This window comes from Daktulosphaira vitifoliae, unplaced genomic scaffold (assembly GCF_025091365.1).
Source record: "Daktulosphaira vitifoliae isolate Bord-2020 unplaced genomic scaffold, ASM2509136v1 Scaffold_4, whole genome shotgun sequence".
In the NCBI taxonomy this organism is placed as follows: Eukaryota; Metazoa; Arthropoda; class Insecta; order Hemiptera; family Phylloxeridae; genus Daktulosphaira; species Daktulosphaira vitifoliae.
The window spans coordinates 22291957-22312487 of NW_026099575.1; the positions used below are offsets into that span (position 1 = coordinate 22291957).

General features: G+C 25.1%; 1 protein-coding gene and 2 long non-coding RNA genes across 10 annotated transcripts; 2 read left to right on the forward strand and 1 right to left on the reverse strand.

Annotated features, from left to right (window-relative positions):
- Window positions 1–2785: 2785 nt before the first annotated feature.
- On the forward strand, window positions 2786–3754 carry LOC126903664 (uncharacterized). The gene is made up of 3 exons (XR_007703565.1): window positions 2786–2900; window positions 2994–3091; window positions 3318–3754. It is a non-coding gene; the product is annotated as an uncharacterized LOC126903664 (long non-coding RNA).
- Window positions 3755–4151: 397 nt separating this feature from the next.
- Window positions 4152–20331, forward strand: LOC126903636 (sodium-independent sulfate anion transporter-like). Of its 4 annotated transcripts, XM_050681960.1 has the most exons (14): window positions 7609–7774; window positions 13084–13373; window positions 15667–15890; window positions 17084–17279; window positions 17454–17674; window positions 17737–17914; window positions 17978–18142; window positions 18381–18542; window positions 18646–18786; window positions 18876–19021; window positions 19232–19405; window positions 19474–19627; window positions 19905–19985; window positions 20174–20331. In XM_050681960.1, exons 2-13 carry the CDS (start codon window positions 13163–13165, stop codon window positions 19937–19939), a joined length of 2007 nt encoding a protein of 668 aa, XP_050537917.1. In that variant the 5' UTR covers window positions 7609–7774; window positions 13084–13162; the 3' UTR covers window positions 19940–19985; window positions 20174–20331. The 4 variants fall into 4 exon arrangements, with proteins under 4 accessions (XP_050537915.1, XP_050537917.1, XP_050537914.1 ...); XM_050681958.1 differs by lacking the exon at window positions 7609–7774 and adding an exon at window positions 4152–4456 and having other exon boundaries at window positions 19905–20331; XM_050681957.1 differs by having other exon boundaries at window positions 19905–20331.
- On the reverse strand, window positions 5277–7747 carry LOC126903663 (uncharacterized). 5 transcript variants are annotated; one of them, XR_007703563.1, is made up of 5 exons: window positions 7633–7747; window positions 7376–7567; window positions 7109–7283; window positions 5994–6084; window positions 5278–5933 (listed from the first exon to the last, which is right to left on the reverse strand). It is a non-coding gene; the product is annotated as an uncharacterized LOC126903663 (long non-coding RNA). The 5 variants fall into 5 exon arrangements; XR_007703562.1 differs by having other exon boundaries at window positions 5278–5936; XR_007703564.1 differs by having other exon boundaries at window positions 5277–6084; window positions 7162–7283.
- Window positions 20332–20531: the final 200 nt, after the last annotated feature.

Here is a 20531-nt window from a genome sequence, read left to right on the forward strand (position 1 = left end):
GACTAATATTTTATTGGACAATATAAAAGATATGATAAAAAAATAACATAGTTTCATGGCGTGTTCATTTTCTACACAAACGCCTAACCACAACTAAAACGATTTGTTCTGGATATTCATTTAAAAATCTCATGCAAACAAGCAAATCAATTTTTTACAATATGAAACATCAAAATATTTGGAAGGTTTCAGATATTTTGAAAAAATGTATGCTATAAGACCTTCACGGACAAGAATACAAATTATTTTAAACTTGACCAAATATAATGCATAAACGAGTATAACATTTTTTCATGAAATTATTAGATAGTATTTTTAATGAATATTATTGTCTACAGGATGATTCACTTAATTATTTAAAAAAATTCATAAATTTAATTGATTTCTTTTATTTCAATATTTTTTTCAATTTATCAGTCATGAAGTATTTTTTATGTTCATCCCTTATACCTTATTGGAATGTCAGCTATAATTTTTATCATTTATTATTACTAAGTTCAAATCATATGAAATTAATAGGATTTTTGCATAACATATTTCTTTGTAAGTTTCCACGACTTTTTCTAAAAGAAATGACATACTTATATACACAGGTAAAATAAAGTAACTAATTATTAAAGAGAAAACTTATTAACTACATAATTATATATATTAGGTAGATTCCCTTATATGCGCAACGGCAAGTAGTTTGTTGCGGACAACTTGGAATAAGAATATTTAATTTTTAGTGAAACATTTGTAATTTTTTTATACACTAAAATAATAGTAAGGGTCAAGCGTATTAAACTTGTAATTTGAAAATTAGAAATTAAAGATTGTATTTTATGATCACTAAGTACAATAAACATAAGCTATAATACTAGTATACTCATTAGTGTATATAACTCTAAAAACAATTTGTTTTGTTTACACAAGTGGAGATAAGTCACATTTGTAAAGTAATAACTAAAAATCAAGCACTTAAACGTCAGAACTAAAAAGCATTTCTAAATGGCGGTCTATCTTGTACGTGGCTTACCGATATTTATCGATATTCAGTTTTTGAGTTATTTTCAGATATTGAGTTGAATGTATTTTTCTTCCGAAGTGATGGAGTACATAGTTTAGTACTATTTATAATATATTATATAAATAAAAATACAATACAAAAAATAAAAAAATGACGCATTTTTAATTTTAATACTCTATAGACTGGATGGTAACTGTAATATATTTTTGAAGTACACTGTTCTGCCAAAATTTGCTGATTTAATAATCTACACAAGAATACAATTTATATTTTTTTTAAAAGTCTATTACTATATATCAATTTGGCGAATAGAAATAAAATAGATTGAATTATGAAATTGTAAGAACAGGGATGTTCCACCCCATTAAGATCTATCACTGCTTTTACATTTTTTTTTCTTAATTTTGTGCATCAAAATAAATTAGAGGATCATGTGCAACAACTAGTTATCTTAATAGTTTTTCGAATTTATCTTACTAAATTATAAAAAATTTAAAAAATTTAGTGGCATATCAGTTTTTGAGTATGAGCCTCAAAAATTATTCATTGACTTCAAATAATGAACGTGTGTGTTCGATAATATTTTGTATGTTAAATGCTTTTATATGTATACACGTTATTTATAATGGCTAACGTTAAGAAACAGTAAATATAAACTATTCTATATAATTTATTTTGGTATTGATCTTTATAGTTGAACATCACTACATTCAATAAAACTATAAAATGCTTAGCAACCCTCATTTTTTTGTAATCTAAAAATAAATGTTGTATTGATACAGTGGAGAATTTTTTTTGCAACTCTTAATGTCAATCCACAATTCAAAACTGCTATAATTATTTATTGAAGTTATGCTCTCTAATCAAATCCAATGAAAATTCAAGATTAAAGGAAGGATTTGAAAAAATTTTTTTCTCAATTCAATTTTTAAAAATGTTCCGGAATATCTGACAACTTTTAAACTAAATCAAATTATAACTTTTTAATAGTACTACAAAATTAAAAATATCATCTCACGATTGTTCTACTATGAGAAATTTGCCGTCAAAATAAAAAAAGTCGCTATTTTTACAGAAAAATAGCTTTATTTTCAATTTTGAAAATATTCCGGGACGTCTAAGAAATCAAAATCTATAAAGATCTCAAAGAGTTCCATAAGATAAAAAAAATAAACACGTTTCCACGACATTTCTGAGTTGTTTGACTTAAAATCCTAAATTCGTAAAATTTCAGTAATAATTCGCCACTTTTTTTTCATTTGCTATAGCGAAATTCCTCCGGCTAAAATTGTAGTTTCTTTTGCTTTCTAATTAAATTTTGATTGTTGATTTTGAAGCACAGTACTTTGGAAAATTTAACATAAAATAAAAGGAAGATAAAATATTGATTCAAATTATTAAATAAAATTAAATATATTGAAAAATAATTAAATAAAAAAATACCATATCAAATCATAGGTTTTTTCGTTATAAAATTTCGTTACTCGACTTGTTTCGCATTTTTCTGAGCCAAACCCAACCGGTCGTAAGAAACTTCGTTCCAAAAATTACTTTACTTTCAATTAAACAAATCATTTAATAAACATTTAATATTTAAGTGAAATTTAAATTATTGTGAAATTTAACAGACTCGCGTGAAAATATTTTTATGATTGTCATGTTAATCATTGTCAGATTTCTTTAGTTATTCCAACTATGCCACGTCCCCACTATACCATGACCCTATTGCACTGATTTTTTAACCATAATCGTACATTTTTCCACAATCTCAAATGCATGAATGTATATTTTAGAAGATAGTGTCTTCGTGATGTGTGAACTAATAAAATTATAAAAATTGAATTGAATACTAGCGATGAAGAAGCGTTTTTCCAACATGGATTACCAGTCGGTTAAGTTAACTCTTATTTAATTACAGATAAATTTAATTTATTCTCTTAGACAACATTAATTATTGATTATTGAAAATTAACTACAATTATAGGCAGTAGTAAGTCCAAACATTTTAAATGGTGGGATATAATCAAAATACACTACTCCAATTCTTTAAGTAATCAGATATATTTCGAGTATGTTTACTATGTAAGTAGCTAAGTTTTTTATCTTAACATATAAAACCGTCAATATGATGTTTAAAAGACTAAAAATAAAATAAATAAAACTTATAAGTAAATAATATAGAATATGTTATTTTACTCTTTTTTTATGTAAAATAAGTACCATTAATTATTTTCATCCATTTATTTCGTGTTACACTTTTACTTATATTAGCACATTATTAACTATTGATTATTAATAAATATTTTAGATTATAATCAAAGGTGATTATGACAACCAATCAGTTTAATTTAAACCGTTTACATAAATGTCAATTACTTATCTAAATTGTAAACATTAAACTAGCGTAGTGTACTATATAATAAAATAACTATTTGTAACGTTGCAAGTGATTTGTTACGAGTCATAAATTAATTAAAAATAAAGTTATTTTAAATTTTAAAATATAGACATTTTTTGATTATTGATGATTTCACTCGATTCTTGTTTTTTCTTTTATAATGAATATTCGAGAATACAGCAAACTTGAATATTACAATACATCAAATATCACTGGTGTTCACATTTGTGTTATAATTTTAGATATTTACATTATTAACCTTTTGCTGAATTAATTACAATAGAATTTTTAATTTAATTATTAGATGAGACATTTTTTTGAACAATGGTTTTATTTAAAAAAAATTTTATTCAAAATTTTTTTTTTTTTTATACTAAAAGTTGTCACTTATAAATATTATATTAAATATTAAATATAATATTGTTTAAGGACAATCCAATAATTCTTGGATTGCCAGTATATTAATTATAATAAATGTGAGATAATTCGTTGGTCACCTAAAATCAACTGATTCTGTGTGTTACTAAAAAATAATGGCACTCGACATACAATTCACTGTAGCAATGTATAGAGACATGCATTTCTATTGCCATAACGATAATAGTTACGTGACATAATTGTACTATCAACAAATTCTTTGAACGTAAAGCTTATTGAGTCATAATAGATAAAAAGGTTATTTAATGTTATCATAATGATAACTGGGATTCAACGCCAATAATGTTTGGGAAAATCTTTTCAGTTATTGTAAGGTGTTTAAAAATGGATGTTAACTGTTTATCGAGATTATTAAGCTTGATTTTAAGATCAGGCGAACAAAATATAAGTCTAAAAAGAGGTGTGAAAGTTAAATAGTGAAGTACATTCTTTTTTAATTTTCAGCACGTTTATTTTTATATAATGAACCAAAATATTATTTGTGATATATTTAGTTTGTAATTGTGATCATTATTACGTAAAAACATGGTACGCATAAAGATAAATTTTGTTCTTGAATCTATGGTTGGTGAATTATTTTGGAAGTTAAGTGCAAAATCCATAGTTCTAAGGTAACCATTTTGTTTATTTACTGAAAAAGATACTTAAAAAAATTAAATACCTTTTAATGTGTTAAAAATGTTTGGATTTTAGATTAAATAAAATGTAATTATACCAAAGTAATAATTGTTTTTCCAATAATATACTATTTGTATAATTTATATTAATCAATTAATAAACAAATAAAAATATTACAACGTATTTGCTATTTTGACTTAACATCAAGCATTTTTAAGTCATTAAATTTTATTATATAATGATATATTTTAGATAATTAACTTATTGTCACATTACACTTCATCTATTTACTTTATCATTAATAATTGAAAGTTTCCTAATAAACTCATATCACAACACTTGTGGAAATATCACATATGGACTAATTTAAAAATGTTTATGGGGAATAAAATACAGACGATATTAGCTATAATAATAATGCATATGTTATATAAATAACTCGTGATATTACAATTAATTTTTTGGAGTTAAATGTATTGTGATTGATATTTCTCTGTGGTTATGGTTTTAATTCAGTTGTACCAAAATGTCAGTTTCATGTAATTACCATAAGTGTAATAGTATAATGATTGTTAAAAAAAAAAAAAACTCTAAAGTAGAAATTTATTTTATTGTCCATAATTTTGAAGTATGCACTTAATTATAACAAATTTATTTATTATATAGTCACATTTTTTACCGAAGAAATTCAAACTCCTAAACTAAAAAAACTGTAGTTTAAACCAGTACTAAGCAAACCCGTTTAATCGGATTGAATTAAACTGTTGTTTCTAAAAAAAACTTTAATTTTGTTAGTAATTAAAAAACTAGTAGTTTCAAATAATATATTGTTACTAAATGTTTATAATTAATAAAGGTACTTAAATAATTTTTAAAGTTTTTTTGTTATATTTTAAACAAAAAGCGCTTTCTTTTTTATTATAAGCATATTTACTGAGGTGTATTTTAATTAACTGTATGAAATAATTCATGAATTAAACAAAAATCAGCTTACTTAAAGGTTTAATGGACACGTCTTTTTCTACTATATTTTTTTCACTCATAATAGTAAATTGATAATAGAATTAAATTTCACTCAGTAAAGTCTGGACGTCTTTTTAAATACATTATAATTTAAATTATAAATAGCTAATAAATAAAAATAAACTGTTAAAAGAACTGGACAATTTCCTCAACTAATAAAATTTATGTTTATATTTGTATTGTGTACATTTTTTAAATGAGTTAAAATTGACAATAGAATCATACGTGTACGTGACCATTGAAAGCTTAATTAACACACATTACTTAGTATTCAAATATGAAAAGTTGAAATATTGTCCGTATCTCACAAAAAAATTATTAAAAATCTTTAAGTAAATTACACATGCTTCACGTATAAATTATAATTCACAATATAAATTTCACTTAATTAACCGAGAGCATCAAGTTTGATTATTTATTTTTTAATTTATCAAAACCTTTTAATACCTGCTAAAAATTAATTAATGATTATATGAATAGTAAAATATTGGCATTTATAAGTTTTACTTGAGCCACTTTGAATTGTTCGTTGTGAAGTTTGTGCAACATTGTCATAGAAATGTACAAGATAATCCGTTTACTATATCCTACTCAATTACTGTCAAAAAAATATATTATTAAAAAAAATTATTTTTTAGATTCATATAATTTTTTATTTATCAGCTATTAAATAAATTTAATCATCATCAATCTAACTTTTAAATGTCAATTTTTTTTTATAATCAATCTTCATATTTTACTAGCTTATAAAATAAACAATTATTTAATTTAAAATGAAAGGTCGACCTTTTGACCAGTATTTTAAATATTATAACGTTTTAAAAATGTAGACTGGGAGATAGGCGCGGATATGGCTATTTCTATCATTAGACATTAATTGTCTGTACTCATCATGGCATAAGAATATTTAATTTAAAATAATAACAATTAATGAAATAACAGTTTTCAGAGTATTGATTCAGAAGTTTGTTATCAACCCGTCATTAGATAATTTCCTATTTTATAAGCTTATTTAATATGTTATGTTAATATGTATTACCATTTTAAAAAAATAAGTTAACATCCTTATAAATTAAAAGGAATGTTGTATCATTCTTTTTATTACTTTTTAAAATACTAAAAGGCGATTAATAACTGATAAATTAAGATATATATGTAACTAAAAAAAAATCTAATTTATTTTTCGGTATTGTATTTTTTTTTGTGAGTAATTAAGTGGGTTATGAAAAAGCATTATCACTTAGCATAAAATTGTTTTTCATTTTAGAGGGGTGAACCAACTGATTTCCTGAAAATACAACCTCGGCAACAACACATTGCTAAGTTTTTAAATCAATCAATAAAAATTTGTACTATGTTTGTATTACAGTATGTTCGAAATAACTTAATAAAATGTACTAGTATACATAATTCCGTGTACTATTGATAAGCAAATTAAAGTCATTTGAATATTCTTCGCCCCTTTAATATTTTAATTAAACTTATACCAATTGAATCACATTAAAAAAAAATTGACTTATTAAATTTTCGGGACCATCAATATGATGTTAAATGTAGGTATCTACTTAATTATACACTCTAAAATAATTCTATAGTTTCACGATTTAAATAATTTTTCATACGCGTAAAATGATTAAATTGTGCGTAGAAATTGTAAAACATCCTTGGGAATTACCGACGAGTAATAGAAGGAGAAAATTCGCATAAAAATTATAATACTTGGACTACCCTGTCTTTTTGCCAAATATTAATGTGCTCTCGTCGAAACTAATAACTGGTTTTCAACTAGTCGCCATCCTAAAATTAATTAATTCAAGTTTTTAAAACAATATTTATAAATAGTAAGGAATATTAAATTAAATTTTTAATTATATTGAAAAATCTACTACCTTAAAACTTCACAAAATAGCCAATAAATAGTATCGAAACATGGTAAGACATTTTTGATGCGGATTGGCATTTGGCATGATAAGTTACCATTGATGACTCAGTCATTGAAGTATTACACTGCAGTCCCTTGACCTTCAGGTTTTCTCCCTCTTCCGCACCCGGGACTCTCCCCCTCTCGTACCGAGAAAGACCTGAACGATACATGTTGAATACACTCGGTACATGCTTAACCACATGCTGTACACTTTGTACGTACCTAAGTGCTATACAAACCCGGTCCGAGTGTACATATCTTACATCTAATGCACTTGTACTCTAGTCTGCTCCGAATACTACCCGGAATTCGACCGCGGACACGTCGTCAGGTCCTTTTAATCCGAACAAAAATCTGAAAAAAGGTAAGTCGTTAAATTTTTATAAAAAAAAAAACAATTTTTGTGGATAAACACTCGCATAAACAATTTTTGTTCTCACTAAATTTCATTATTGTAAACTGTTTGGAACGAAATCAAAAACAAGTATTTTTTCAACGCGAGTGACGTTACACGAAAACGTTATTATTGTTCGTTTAACGTGTACCTAAATTTAATGCATAATTGTCACCAAACAAACTGGCAGGTGTGCATGAACACAAATCTTATTAACAGTCAACTTCTATGAAAGAATAACACGATGTTATCGTTAGAAACGTTATTCGAAAGTTAATTGATGTTTTGTTTCGAATAATTTCAATCGGTTTCTAGTCATATTAATTATCTTTGAGACATTCTACGCGACATCATTTACACTGAATCTCTCGGCTCGTATGTTGTGATACTGAATAATTTTACTCAAACGAACGTCTTATTAAATATTATATTCATTCGTTTTTACTACAAGTTTTTAATCAGTTTTAAGAATTTTTTTTTTTTTTTTAATGAATCTATTTTAAATTTCCAATTATGTATTCGGTTTGCCTATATGAAGCGCCTTAATTTTACAAAAATCCAAAAATACTCGGCTTCTGAAAAACAAGGAAATCACACAAGGTCGCGGGTAATTTATGCTTTGTTCGTTTATTTACATTCTGTAATTAAAAATAATTAGGTGAATTCGTAATTTACCACACAAAATACACATTATACAATTTTTGTCACGACTTAAAATATTTGATCGTATAATAATAATTTATTTTATTTTCTTTTAGTCTGCTATAATATTGTATGATTTATCTAATAATTATTGACTTTATCTATATAATATTGATAGATCTAAAAGATTTAAAACTGCTTTGCTTATAATGTTGAATTTAGACATTACCTCCAAGGAGGCTAAATGTGCATTAACAGTCTTAAAAAATTGCTCTAAATAAAAGTTGATTAGCAAAAAATTAAAGGTCTTAAACTCGATAATTTTCTAAATATCGCTATAAATTTCAAAAATAGCTAAGCTGTCATAGGGGTTATCGTAATCTCAGGGTTTATAGTTTATTTTTTCTATAGAAAAAATTGATAGTACAATTTCATTTAATAAAGTTCGATGGATTCCTTATAAAAACAAAAATTTTAACAAAATCTTCCTTGTAATATCTATGCAAGAGAAGTAAATTTATTCCAAAATATTTTCGTTGTGGTTTAACAAAATCCTCCGCTTACATATTAATAAAAAAAACTTTGAATCTCAGTTTAAAACAATTTTTTTTTTTATTTATGTTTGGTATCTACGAGGAGACTATCTATTTTTATAACAATTATTATTAATATTTTTTATTTGTACTTTTACATTAAATGTATTGTATACACTTGTATTGATAAGTATGATGTGTCAACTCTAGAAACCAAAATTTATTAGATAGCTCGACTATTTTATTTAAAATAAGTAGTGGTATATAGGCAGAAATGTTTAATTATGTTTCTGATACATTGAATTCAATAATTTTCAAAATTTTAGTATTTATTCAGTAAACATATATATATATATATATATGTTTAATTATCATTTAACTGCAATTTTATATTAAAAAAAATACAAAATACAATTGAACACTTGGGTTATGAAATAGAAGATTTGATGTTATTGTTTCAGTTTGTTTACATATAGATATTTTTATAAATTCGTTAAGGGCATTTTTGTCTGTAGTTTTAGAATATAATATTCATTAGCATTTTACTGTAAATTATATGCGAAATCATTGTGCTTTTAAAATACCTCTTTGCAATGTTCGAGTTTGTTTTTTTAACCGACTTAATAAGCGTCGATAAAAATAAAATTGTTAAATAAACACGTTTAATACATTTTATGCTTAGTTTTCATATTAAAAAAGTATTATAGTCCTTTCTAATAATTCATTGTGTAGCCTAATGTTAACAAATAAACCTTTCCGTGATTATTCTACAATATGTTGTTAATAGTAAAGATAGAATTTTGATTTCTTAAATATCATGTTCAAAAATAAAATATTCTTTTTAATATCTATTTACTTTATTTTATAAAATATAATATACTAAATAATATAAGTGATATTATATCAATGGTATGTATAAAAAATAAAAAAGTTAAATTGCACCAATATAAACACATAAGACACGACTTCATTGAAGTGATTTATACTCTTAGTTTTAAAATTAATTACCCTCAAGATTGAATAATCTATGTAACAAAAATTTTAAGTTAACTAATTAAAAATAATTTTTCTTCTCTTCTCTAAATATTTTTTCAAAATTTTTCATGCATCCGATCAGACATTAACTACAAGATCATTATTTACGATAAAAACATTGAGACTAAATGACAATTTGTTTTAATTACTGTAGACTAAGAGATGCTTGACTCATCATATATAGGTGATAACAAAGCACTTATATTGTCAACTAATAAATTGTCGGAATTGGTTTAATGTAATTTATATTATCTGCATGATGCACTAATAGAAGAATTAAGTATTCAGGAAAAAGTAACTAAATCAAAAAGATAATATCTTAATTTTAAACTTTTATAAAAATATTTTTATACCTAATTAATAATACAACGTAACAAATAATCATCAATAAGTGCGATAAAAAACTTGTTGAGATTTAAAATAATGATTTTTTATTGATTTAATCCAATTGATCAGTGGAAGATTTCTTATGGCAATATACTTCAAGATATTTAAAGAAAGAATATATAACCTGTTTATTCAAATCATAACTCTACATTTATAGACATCAAATTCACACTTTTGACCTTAGGCACCAATTTGTTAAAATCTATAATTTCCTGAAAATAATAAACTCTTTACTACGGAAACGGCAATATTTTATTAACTGCATAAATTTTTTAATTTTATAATTTATAAACACCATATATGTATACATTGTATAGTATTGTATACAGAATGATTTTTTTATCACAATCTACTTATTTAATCGAAAAATTAAAAATAACATTGATAATTATTTAATTAGCTTCAAAACGAGGCTGCTAAGGTATTTTATGTGTTTTTTTGTGTGTATCCATGTAAATACTCAGCTCTCGAAGCGCCGATTTTGATGATACATACGTCAAAAAAAACCCTTTGTTTAATATAGTTATACATATCAGTATCAAAAACTGAAAAATAGCTCATCTTTCGAAATTTAGAAAAAAATGCCCACAAATTCTCTATAATGAGAAACCAGCCATAAAAAAAAAATTATATTTTCAATTAGCAAATAATTTAACTGCAACAATAATTAAAAAGTATTTTGATATTCATCCCTTATAATAAATAAAATATTTCATGATTAACTAAAAGAAAAATAATGTTATTACCCTTATTATAAGGAAATCATTATTAATTTTTTAAAGAGCAATGTACATATTTGACTAAAATGTGTTATTAGATAATGATCTAATTAAGAAAATTATCAATGTTTCATTTGAGCGAGAGGAGTGAGGACGAAAAATATCTAGTGATAAATATAGCTGAACTGCGTCTCACCTCTAGTCATTATTTTAAATTGTGTTAATAACTTCTGGCCAACAAATTGTTAGCGACCAATATTTTCTTAATTAGATTATTAAATAATAAAAAAGCTAATTAATTATATTTGCTTTAAAAAAAATTGACACTCTTATAAAATATAAATGATGAATATAAAAATACTTCGCTATTGATAAATTAGATAAAACATGTAACTATCGAATTTAAAAAAAAAAGAAATTATGAATACATTTATATATAAATTATGTGATTTATGATAAAAGAATCACTCCGTAAACAAGTATTCACTCGCGTGGTAGAAAATCTCGTTTACGAAACACGGAAAATATTATTTTATATTTTCGTATTAATACTAAATAAAGTAATAGAAATGTGACTTACATTACAAAAAATTTTTAAGTTTCTCCATAACATAAATTACAAGAAACCATTAAGTTAAAAAAAACTGATATGATATTTTAATGGAACTCAATTCATTCAAACTGGTTTGGAACTTATCATAAACGCGTTCATTGTTCACGAACTAATTATAATACGAAAAATATTCAAGAAGGTATATGTACTTATATTGTTTCAAATTAAATCAGTAATAACTTAAAAAGAACACTTGACGTAAAAATCATAAAAATAATTTTTATGACTTCAGGACTAAATGATTAAATATCAAATAACAGTTATACATGTTTTAATAACATTTAATTGTATTAAAATAATACACGTAATTCTTTTACCTTGGTATTTTATTTTTTATTTATTTATAAATCTTGTCCAATAATGAATAAATAACCAACTTCGGCGGTACAGGTAAAATTGTAAAGTATTCGAACTATGCTTAAGATCCCATGAAATTTGATACCTATCCATTTTTTTTTATCTGATTCCACTTAATTGTTTATTGTTTAACTACTCTAGTTTTACACAAATTAAATAATGAATGGTATCTTATGGGTTTTATATAGGATAATTTATGAAATTTATTTTGATTTAATATTCTTAAGTTCATAAAAATTTGTAAATAAATTCCTGAGATTGAATACATTTCAGCAATTCTTATACCTTATCCTCTTCCCAAACAAAAAATTTAAACGGAAGTGAATAATTTAGCCAACTAGATTTGCCTTGAAAGTATTGAATATTGACATGATATTTATATATTCTCATTGCATATGTTAAATCCTAGATAAGCTCATTGTTACTACAAATTATAATTTTTGTCAGCACTATAATTATTAAAATAATATTCAACAGTTACATTTCGTTTCTACAAAAAAGAAATTTACCTCATGAGATAAAAATGAAGATTTTTGAAATTACTTAATAATAAGTAAACTTACGATAGATAAACGTAGGGAAATAATTCGGACTACTAAGTCCACAATTTAAAATTGAATAGAACATTTAGATACTTGTTAAAGAGGTTTTTTGATTTCATTATAGGAATATTTTAAGATTCATTTAAATTTAAATTAATTAATTATTAAATTATTTTGACATGACAAACAATATAAATATAATTTTTTTTTTTTTAATAAAAAATGTTATACAATTTTTTATTTCGAGAATACTTATTGATCTAAATACGCTATAAAAGTTAAACAATAATTCAACTTGAGTTTACATTTTTCACAAACGTTATTTATTAATCACTAATTATTTATAACTACTACCTTTGCTCATGTACTTATTTTGAAAATTGTTACACGTATGGAATTTATCTGTACAAATTTTTAAGTACTAAAATGTTAACAGTAGTTATTTTTATAGATCTGTATCAATGTCACTGAACACTGGTTAAATTACTACTTTAAATACTTTCGATAAATTATCGAAAAGTAAAAAAGTCATGATGAGTAATCATTTAAGTTATAAAATGGAGGGTGGCAAGTCAAATAATCATAATGATGAATTTTACAAGAATGTCAAATTAATTGGATTTGTAAAAACAGACTCTGAAACTGTACCAGGATACAAAAACGAAGGATTTCAATGGAACTCGTCTGACGATCTATCCAGATACCCTCCATCATATTCATCTCAAAATAGTTTTGTTCCGAGTAAGTGTGTAATTTGTAGAGTTAATCATTTTATGACGATTGGTTTTATACATTCAACGTATATGTGAAAAATGTATAGAACATATAATACTTTATTAAAAAAAGTTAATTTTTACAAAGAAAAAAGTTTATTCCTTTTTTAGAGTAATAAATACCACACTGATTTTAATACTTTGAATTGATATCATATTTTATGTCTTAACATACAATTATTTTGAAAATATTAGTATGAAATATTTAAGTATTTTTATAGGTTTAAAGTAAATTTACAATTACTTCAATTAAATTATAATATATATGTATATTCTTAATTATGAACCATTTCACATGATAAATTTTATTTACATAAAGCCTACAATACAGTATAATATTATTATACTTTTTTATACTGATCCAAACATAATAATTTGTATTACTATTTATAAGAAAACTTGCTAGAAAACTAATTATTATTGACGAATAAAGAGATAATTTATATAAAAAATAATAACACATAAATACATTTATATAGTAAAAAATGTATGGACTCTATAAAATTTATTAAACAATTATACAGAACGTGTTGACCTAATCGATAATTATCTATTAGTATTATATTATTTATGTTTCATATTTTTTCCTGTCATTGTTTAATATCGTGAGAGTATTGAAGGATGTTAAATATTATTAGCGGTCGACGCACTCAAGATCTTCTTTGTGAAATACAAACTATATTGTATTTATATTGATAAAAAAAAAAAGTTTCGTTTAGATTCTTATAATTAAAATTTCTAGTTAGTAATTATTACAAAGGAACCGATAGCAAGTTTTTTCATTACTAAATTGAATCTTTAAACAGTTAACTGTTAACATGACTGTTTATATTTTTAACAAATAAAATAGTTCACTGTGTAAGTAGAATAGTCTTATATTATCGGATTTTTTTTTACAGGCAAAATTATTTTAAACGAAAACGTTAAATCTAATTGTGTGTAATTTTGAATAAAAAGAGCTTACATACTCAATGATCGCGTCAGAAATAATTCCGTAGTACGTGTATAAAATATAGGTTTTACCATTAGGCAAGCAAAAAAACTGGTTTTCCCTCACCACAAATATTGTAAATTAGCAATATTGTATAATGTTTACAAGTGGATAAGACTAATTTAAAACTATTAAAAAAAACGTTTAAGATTTTACAAATTACACCCTGGAAATATATATAAATAATACGATTAAACTTCTTTTTGAATGTCCTTGTAATTGTATGTTAAAACCAAAAAATAATACATTTCTTTGTATCAACTAAATAATTGTATGATAATTAGTATAATATACAATAATAGAGCTAACTTATATTAAAATTTGTCTACTATTATTAACGTTGCGTATTAATTTTGTAAGAATTCTTTGCTTCAATTATACACAGCAAACTTACGTTGAACTTTGTAGTAAATTGTTGACCTTTTTATAACTTGCATAAAATGTTTTCTACCATCTTCAGGGCAACTCAATAATATTTAAAAAATAAATCAATTATAATTGTTGTACATGATGATCACGATATGAGACAAAAATTTATGCTAAACTTTTTACTGTGATAAATTATTCAGTAAAGGTTACACTCGCTTATTAATTTTCCTGAAAAGAGGTCATGGGTTTTATCATATAAAGCTACTATGTTAATAGTCTTACAAAAAGTAACAACACGTGTTTGAGAAAAAAAATTGTTATCTTATATTTATCGTGTATCATGTGAAGATGTAGAAAGTGTATATTTATATTTCAAAAAAATTGAATCGTAATCAATTTTGTATTTTAATAAAATAAAAACCAATGCGTATACAAAGCGATATTTATTAACACTAACCACTTAATTTCTCTTAAAATAATAATTTTTTATGAATTTTTATTTTTTTGGTTTTTCTTAGTTACATATGTATCTTCATTTATCTGTTATAAAATATTTTTTATGTTCACCCCTTATGTCTTATAGGCATGTCAACTTTATTTTTTTTTATGGAAAGATACATATTTTACTAACTTATAAAATAGAAAATAATCTAGTTAGGAAAATGATTGGTCGATAAAAATGTTTGGATCAGTATTTCAAAAGATATTAAACTTTTTATACCTAAGCGGGAGGAGCAGTGAGGCCAAGAAATATCTAATGTATTTGTTCAGTTACGTTTACTATATAAATATATTGATTTAATAGAAATAGCATTTTAAAATAATGACATAAAATGTTTTTACAATTTTTCGTGCTGAATTTTAGATATAATCTTGTTAATGTACAACAATTTGATTACAGGGAAGGACAACAACGACTCAACAGTATTACCTATTTGTTCCGATACAATACATCGTTGTTGTACCAAAAAATTACTGTATAAACGTCTTCCTATTCTTCAATGGTTACCTAAGTATTCAATTACTGACCATGGAATATCTGATCTCGTAGCTGGTATAACAGTGGGTCTGACTGTTATACCCCAAGCAATAGCTTTTGCAAGTGTAGCTGGAGTTCCTCCACAAGTAATAGTTAAAATTTCATTATATTTTCATAATAGAATTGAGCTATATTTAACAATTAATGAATATCAGTGACGCGCACAAAATTGAAAGGAATTATAGGGCAGAACGGGGTCAGTAGAACTTATTCTACGAAATATTGTCAGAAATACTTGTATTTACATCTATACAAGGTGAACAAATGTCCTTATTTTTTTACTTGATATTGTTTGATAAATTTGCACCTAAATTTACAAATATAAATGTTATCATAATTAAATGCAGAAGATAATTTGCAAAAAATAATAAAATTCCATCATTTTTTTAATTTATGTAAATCGTTTTGAACTTGAATTAATAGCTTCACTATCTATATTGTAATTATTTAATATTTATTATAAGAAATGTTTAATAGTTTATAAGTTAGTCAAAGTAGTTGATTATAAATTTTCCTTTTCTTATAAGAAAAAAGTCACGTCATTAATCAATCATCATAAGTTATTGTGTTTTAAATTGCAACGTCAGCATCCGGTTTTAAACTTTTATTTCAAACATTACCATTTGAATTTATTTATTTCATAACGGATTTGTATATCAAAGAAAAAGTAAAACAATCAATCGGAGTGTGTTATGTACATTGAAGTTAAAAGTTAACAAATAGCAAAAGTAAAAACTTGTTATGAAGAACTTTAATAACTAATTAATGAAAGAAAATAAAATTTAATAACGATGTAATAATATAATGCATTGATTAATATCCAATGATATATCGGCCATACAAGAGGAAACGTAAAAAAATTAATGGTTTTTGATCAAATGTTTAACCATTTTCTATACATAATATATTTTAGTAACTATTTTAAAATATTAATGCAAAGACAAAATAATTATTTTTACAATTTGTTTAATAACCGAGAACTACGACGTTGAATACGTCTTAAATATTTGTGGTCACAATATACCGTCAAGTTTAAGATTTTTTTGGTTTTAATAACACAATGGGTATTAATACTTAATGTAATGTATTACAATGACGAGTTATCTTATAATCTCATTTTATTGAACTTGACCTTGAAACCGTCGCGGTTACGTGCGAATTTTTATGGCTTTGTAGACAGATTTAATGAAACTAAATAGCTAAAAGTTAATAACTTATTTGAGCAGAATAATTTTATAATACTTTCCTTATGTTAATTATTATTTTTACTTTTTGTCAGATTGGTTTATATTCATCATTTATGGCGTGTTTTGTTTACACGATATTTGGTAGCTGTAAGGACCCAGCAATCGGCCCCACAGCCATTATGGCAATTATGACAAGGGAGAATATACACGGTATGGGCCCAGAGTTTGCTGTTCTATTAGCTTTCATCACAGGAATTATTCAACTCATTATGGGATTCGCTCAATTAGGTAGTTTTCAATTGAAATGACTGTCCATTATGAAAGTCTAGTGCATCAAACAATATTTTTCACTTTGAATATAATGTTTACATTTTATTCAGAGTGTAAACAGTATAACACCAATTTACTATTGGTGTTCAACAAAAAACATTCATGATTTTTATTCGATTGTCATATTTTTAGGATTCCTCATAGATTTCATATCCGGTCCCGTTTCGGCTGGTTTTACATCCGCAGCAGCGATCGTAATAGCCACATCGCAAATGAAGGACCTACTAGGTATTAATATTAAATCAAGTTCTTTTATTGGAGTTTGGGATCAGCTGGCGAATCGTATAGGAGAAATAAGCACTGGCGATGCGACTCTGGGTATCACGTGTATGATTGTTCTCTTGTTGTTACGGGTAAGCTCAACAATTAATCTATGTCAAAAACAATACTTAAGTTATTTAAAATCATATTTCAGAAAATGAAAGACATACAAATCGGTCCAAGCGACACAAAGGAAAAATCGACAGCACAGCGAGTAATGTTATCTGCCATATGGCTTATTTCTACTGCTAGAAATATCATAGTTGTTGTCTTCTGCGCCATTCTTGGATATTTTTATGAAAAAAATGGAAATTTGCCTTTTAAACTTTCCAGTAAGTAAAATCCTTTAGATTATATTTTAATTTGTAAACGCATTAACGATTTACTCTTCTCAGGTAACGTGGAACCAGGTCTACCGAAATTCCAAGTTCCAGCATTCGAGACCACCTACAAAAACGAAACGTACACCTTCATTGATATGGCGTCCAAATTGGGTTCAGGAATTCTAGTCGTACCACTATTATCAATTTTAGAAAACATATCTTTAGCTAAATTTTTCGGTTAGTATTTGAACAAAAATTCGAGATTTTATCATAAGTGTTGTATCATCCAAAGCTTCCTTTCTGATGCAATTTTATGAATTTTAAGTTATGATTACCTAAAATATAAAGATGTTGTATTAATTCGTTGTTATAATGCTGGTATTGATGAGGTACGAAATCCATTGTAGTCAACTGGTATTTCTAAACTAAAATTCCTGTGTTAAATTTTATATGTAATTATTATTTTTATCTTTAGCTGATGGTAAAACCGTTGACGCCACACAAGAAATGCTCGCTCTAGGTGTCAGCAATCTAGTATCGTCCTTTGTCGGATCAATGCCTGTGTCTGGAGCACTATCACGGGGTGCCGTAAACAATGCCAGTGGTGTTAAAACGACGTTTGGTGGTATTTATACAGGTAAGGGTTTATTGTTTTACGCAATATATGCGTTTTGAAGTATAGTCTTTTTTAGAAAAAAGATATGTGTGTATTATAACACTAATCGAACTTATCATTACAGGAATAATTGTAATCGTAGCCTTACAATTTTTCACTCCGTATTTTGTCTACATACCTAAAGCAGCTCTCGCTGCTGTTATAATAGCTGCTGTTGTATTTATGGTCGAATTGCACGTCATTAAACCAATGTGGCGTACAAAAAGTATGTATTTATTCAGACTATCATAATCGAAAATATATGTCTTCCTATTTTAAAGTCTACACTAATAACATAAATTTTAATTCTTTCAGAAATTGACCTGATACCTGCGTTTGCTACGTTCCTATGTTCATTAATGATCCGATTAGAAGTAGGTATTGTAGTTGGTATTGCCATTAATGTGATAATCTTATTGTACACATTGGCCAGGCCCAGGGTTAACATCGAAAAGCAAAAGGTTTGTATAATAATTTTATAATTATTATTCGAGTTGATGTCAACATCAGTATCGCAAAAAAGAGATAGGATGTTATTTAATCATCGTAAAAATAAAAAATATAAAAAATATTTATTGAAAACATATAAAAATTCGTAGAATTGTTGTCTTGCATTATTCATAGTCCAACTAATTAATAGGAATTTATTTAAAAATGTCTATATTTTTTAGAATGATTTTGGGTACGAATACTTAATGATCACACCAGATCGCAGTTTAGTATTTCCATCTGTGGAATATGTTCGAGCAGTAGTTACAAAAGCTGGACTTAGGCAAGGATTAAGCTCTATACCCGTCGTCATTGATTGTAAACATATACAAGGGGCTGATTTTACAGCAGCTAAGGTATGTTTAAATGCTAAATATTTCTTTCAGCGATGATTAAAAAATAAACACATACATATACTTTGCAGGGTATTAAATCATTAATCGAAGACTTTGTTCGAAGAAAACAGCCACTTGTATTTTACAAAGTAAAACCTAGTGTTATGTCTATTTTCCAAGGTGTACGGCCATCTGAATTCAATTGTTGCGGTACAGAACAACAATTACACGAAATGTTGAAAGGTAAAATCATTTTATTGACACTAAAACTGTATTGCAGTATGTATACATTTTTCTTTGGATTAAATAGGACTTCTCCTATGGCTTCCTTTATACTCTTCGACTTTTCGCATAAATTTTATTTAATTTTATAAATGACAAATAAAGAATAATATTTTGAAATATCACTTAAAACTGTAAAAATATTTTCGTCTTTAAAAATAATCAACCGATAGCAAAGCTTGGAAGAAAAAATAATTTCATTACCTCATTAATATTATTTAATTTTTCATTGTTTCAGGTTACTTTTTCAACAGACCACAAGCAATCAATTGAAGTTTATTAAAATATTTTAATAATACCTCACCTAAAGTTGTATAAAGTAAATTACATGTAATATTGAATTGTGAATTGTTAGGTATAGATATAGTAAACTTATACGACATCAAAAACAATTTTTAAACTTTTTGTTTAAAATTAAGTCGTATTATTATAATTTTTTTTTAAAATAAGGCTCAATTATTTTTAGGTCTTTATGAATTTATTAATTTAATGATTTTATTCTTACAGTTTTTGTTATGAGCACTGTAACGCTACAATGATAATATACAAACCCACCATAATTTATAGAGTTTGAATGAAAATGTATAACTATGTACATAAATTTATTTTCCAATTAGCTAAAAATTGTACCATAATTTTATTATATTATAATTTTTTTTTAAGAACTAGTTGAATTCATTTAAAAAAAAATCATAGAAACTATTAATAAGTTTCTTTAAAAATTACATGGCTTAGTAAAAAAAACTAAGATACCACATGTAATGACATAATTTATGCCACTTAACAGGATACTACTGTTATATAGCCATTACATAGAACATTTGATGCCTATTAAATCGAAATTAGACATGACAAAAAATAATAA

What these genes read in the sequence shown, in the direction of transcription:
- LOC126903636 (XM_050681958.1), top strand. Translation starts at nt 13,163, where the DNA reads ATGATGAGTAATCATTTAAGTTATAAAATGGAGGGTGGCAAGTCAAAT. An exon ending in ATCTTTAGCTAAATTTTTCG is followed by an intron (nt 18,143 to 18,380) that starts GTTAGTATTTGA and finishes TTTTATCTTTAG; the next exon opens with CTGATGGTAAAACCGTTGAC. An exon ending in ATTACACGAAATGTTGAAAG is followed by an intron (nt 19,628 to 19,904) that starts GTAAAATCATTT and finishes TCATTGTTTCAG; the next exon opens with GTTACTTTTTCAACAGACCA.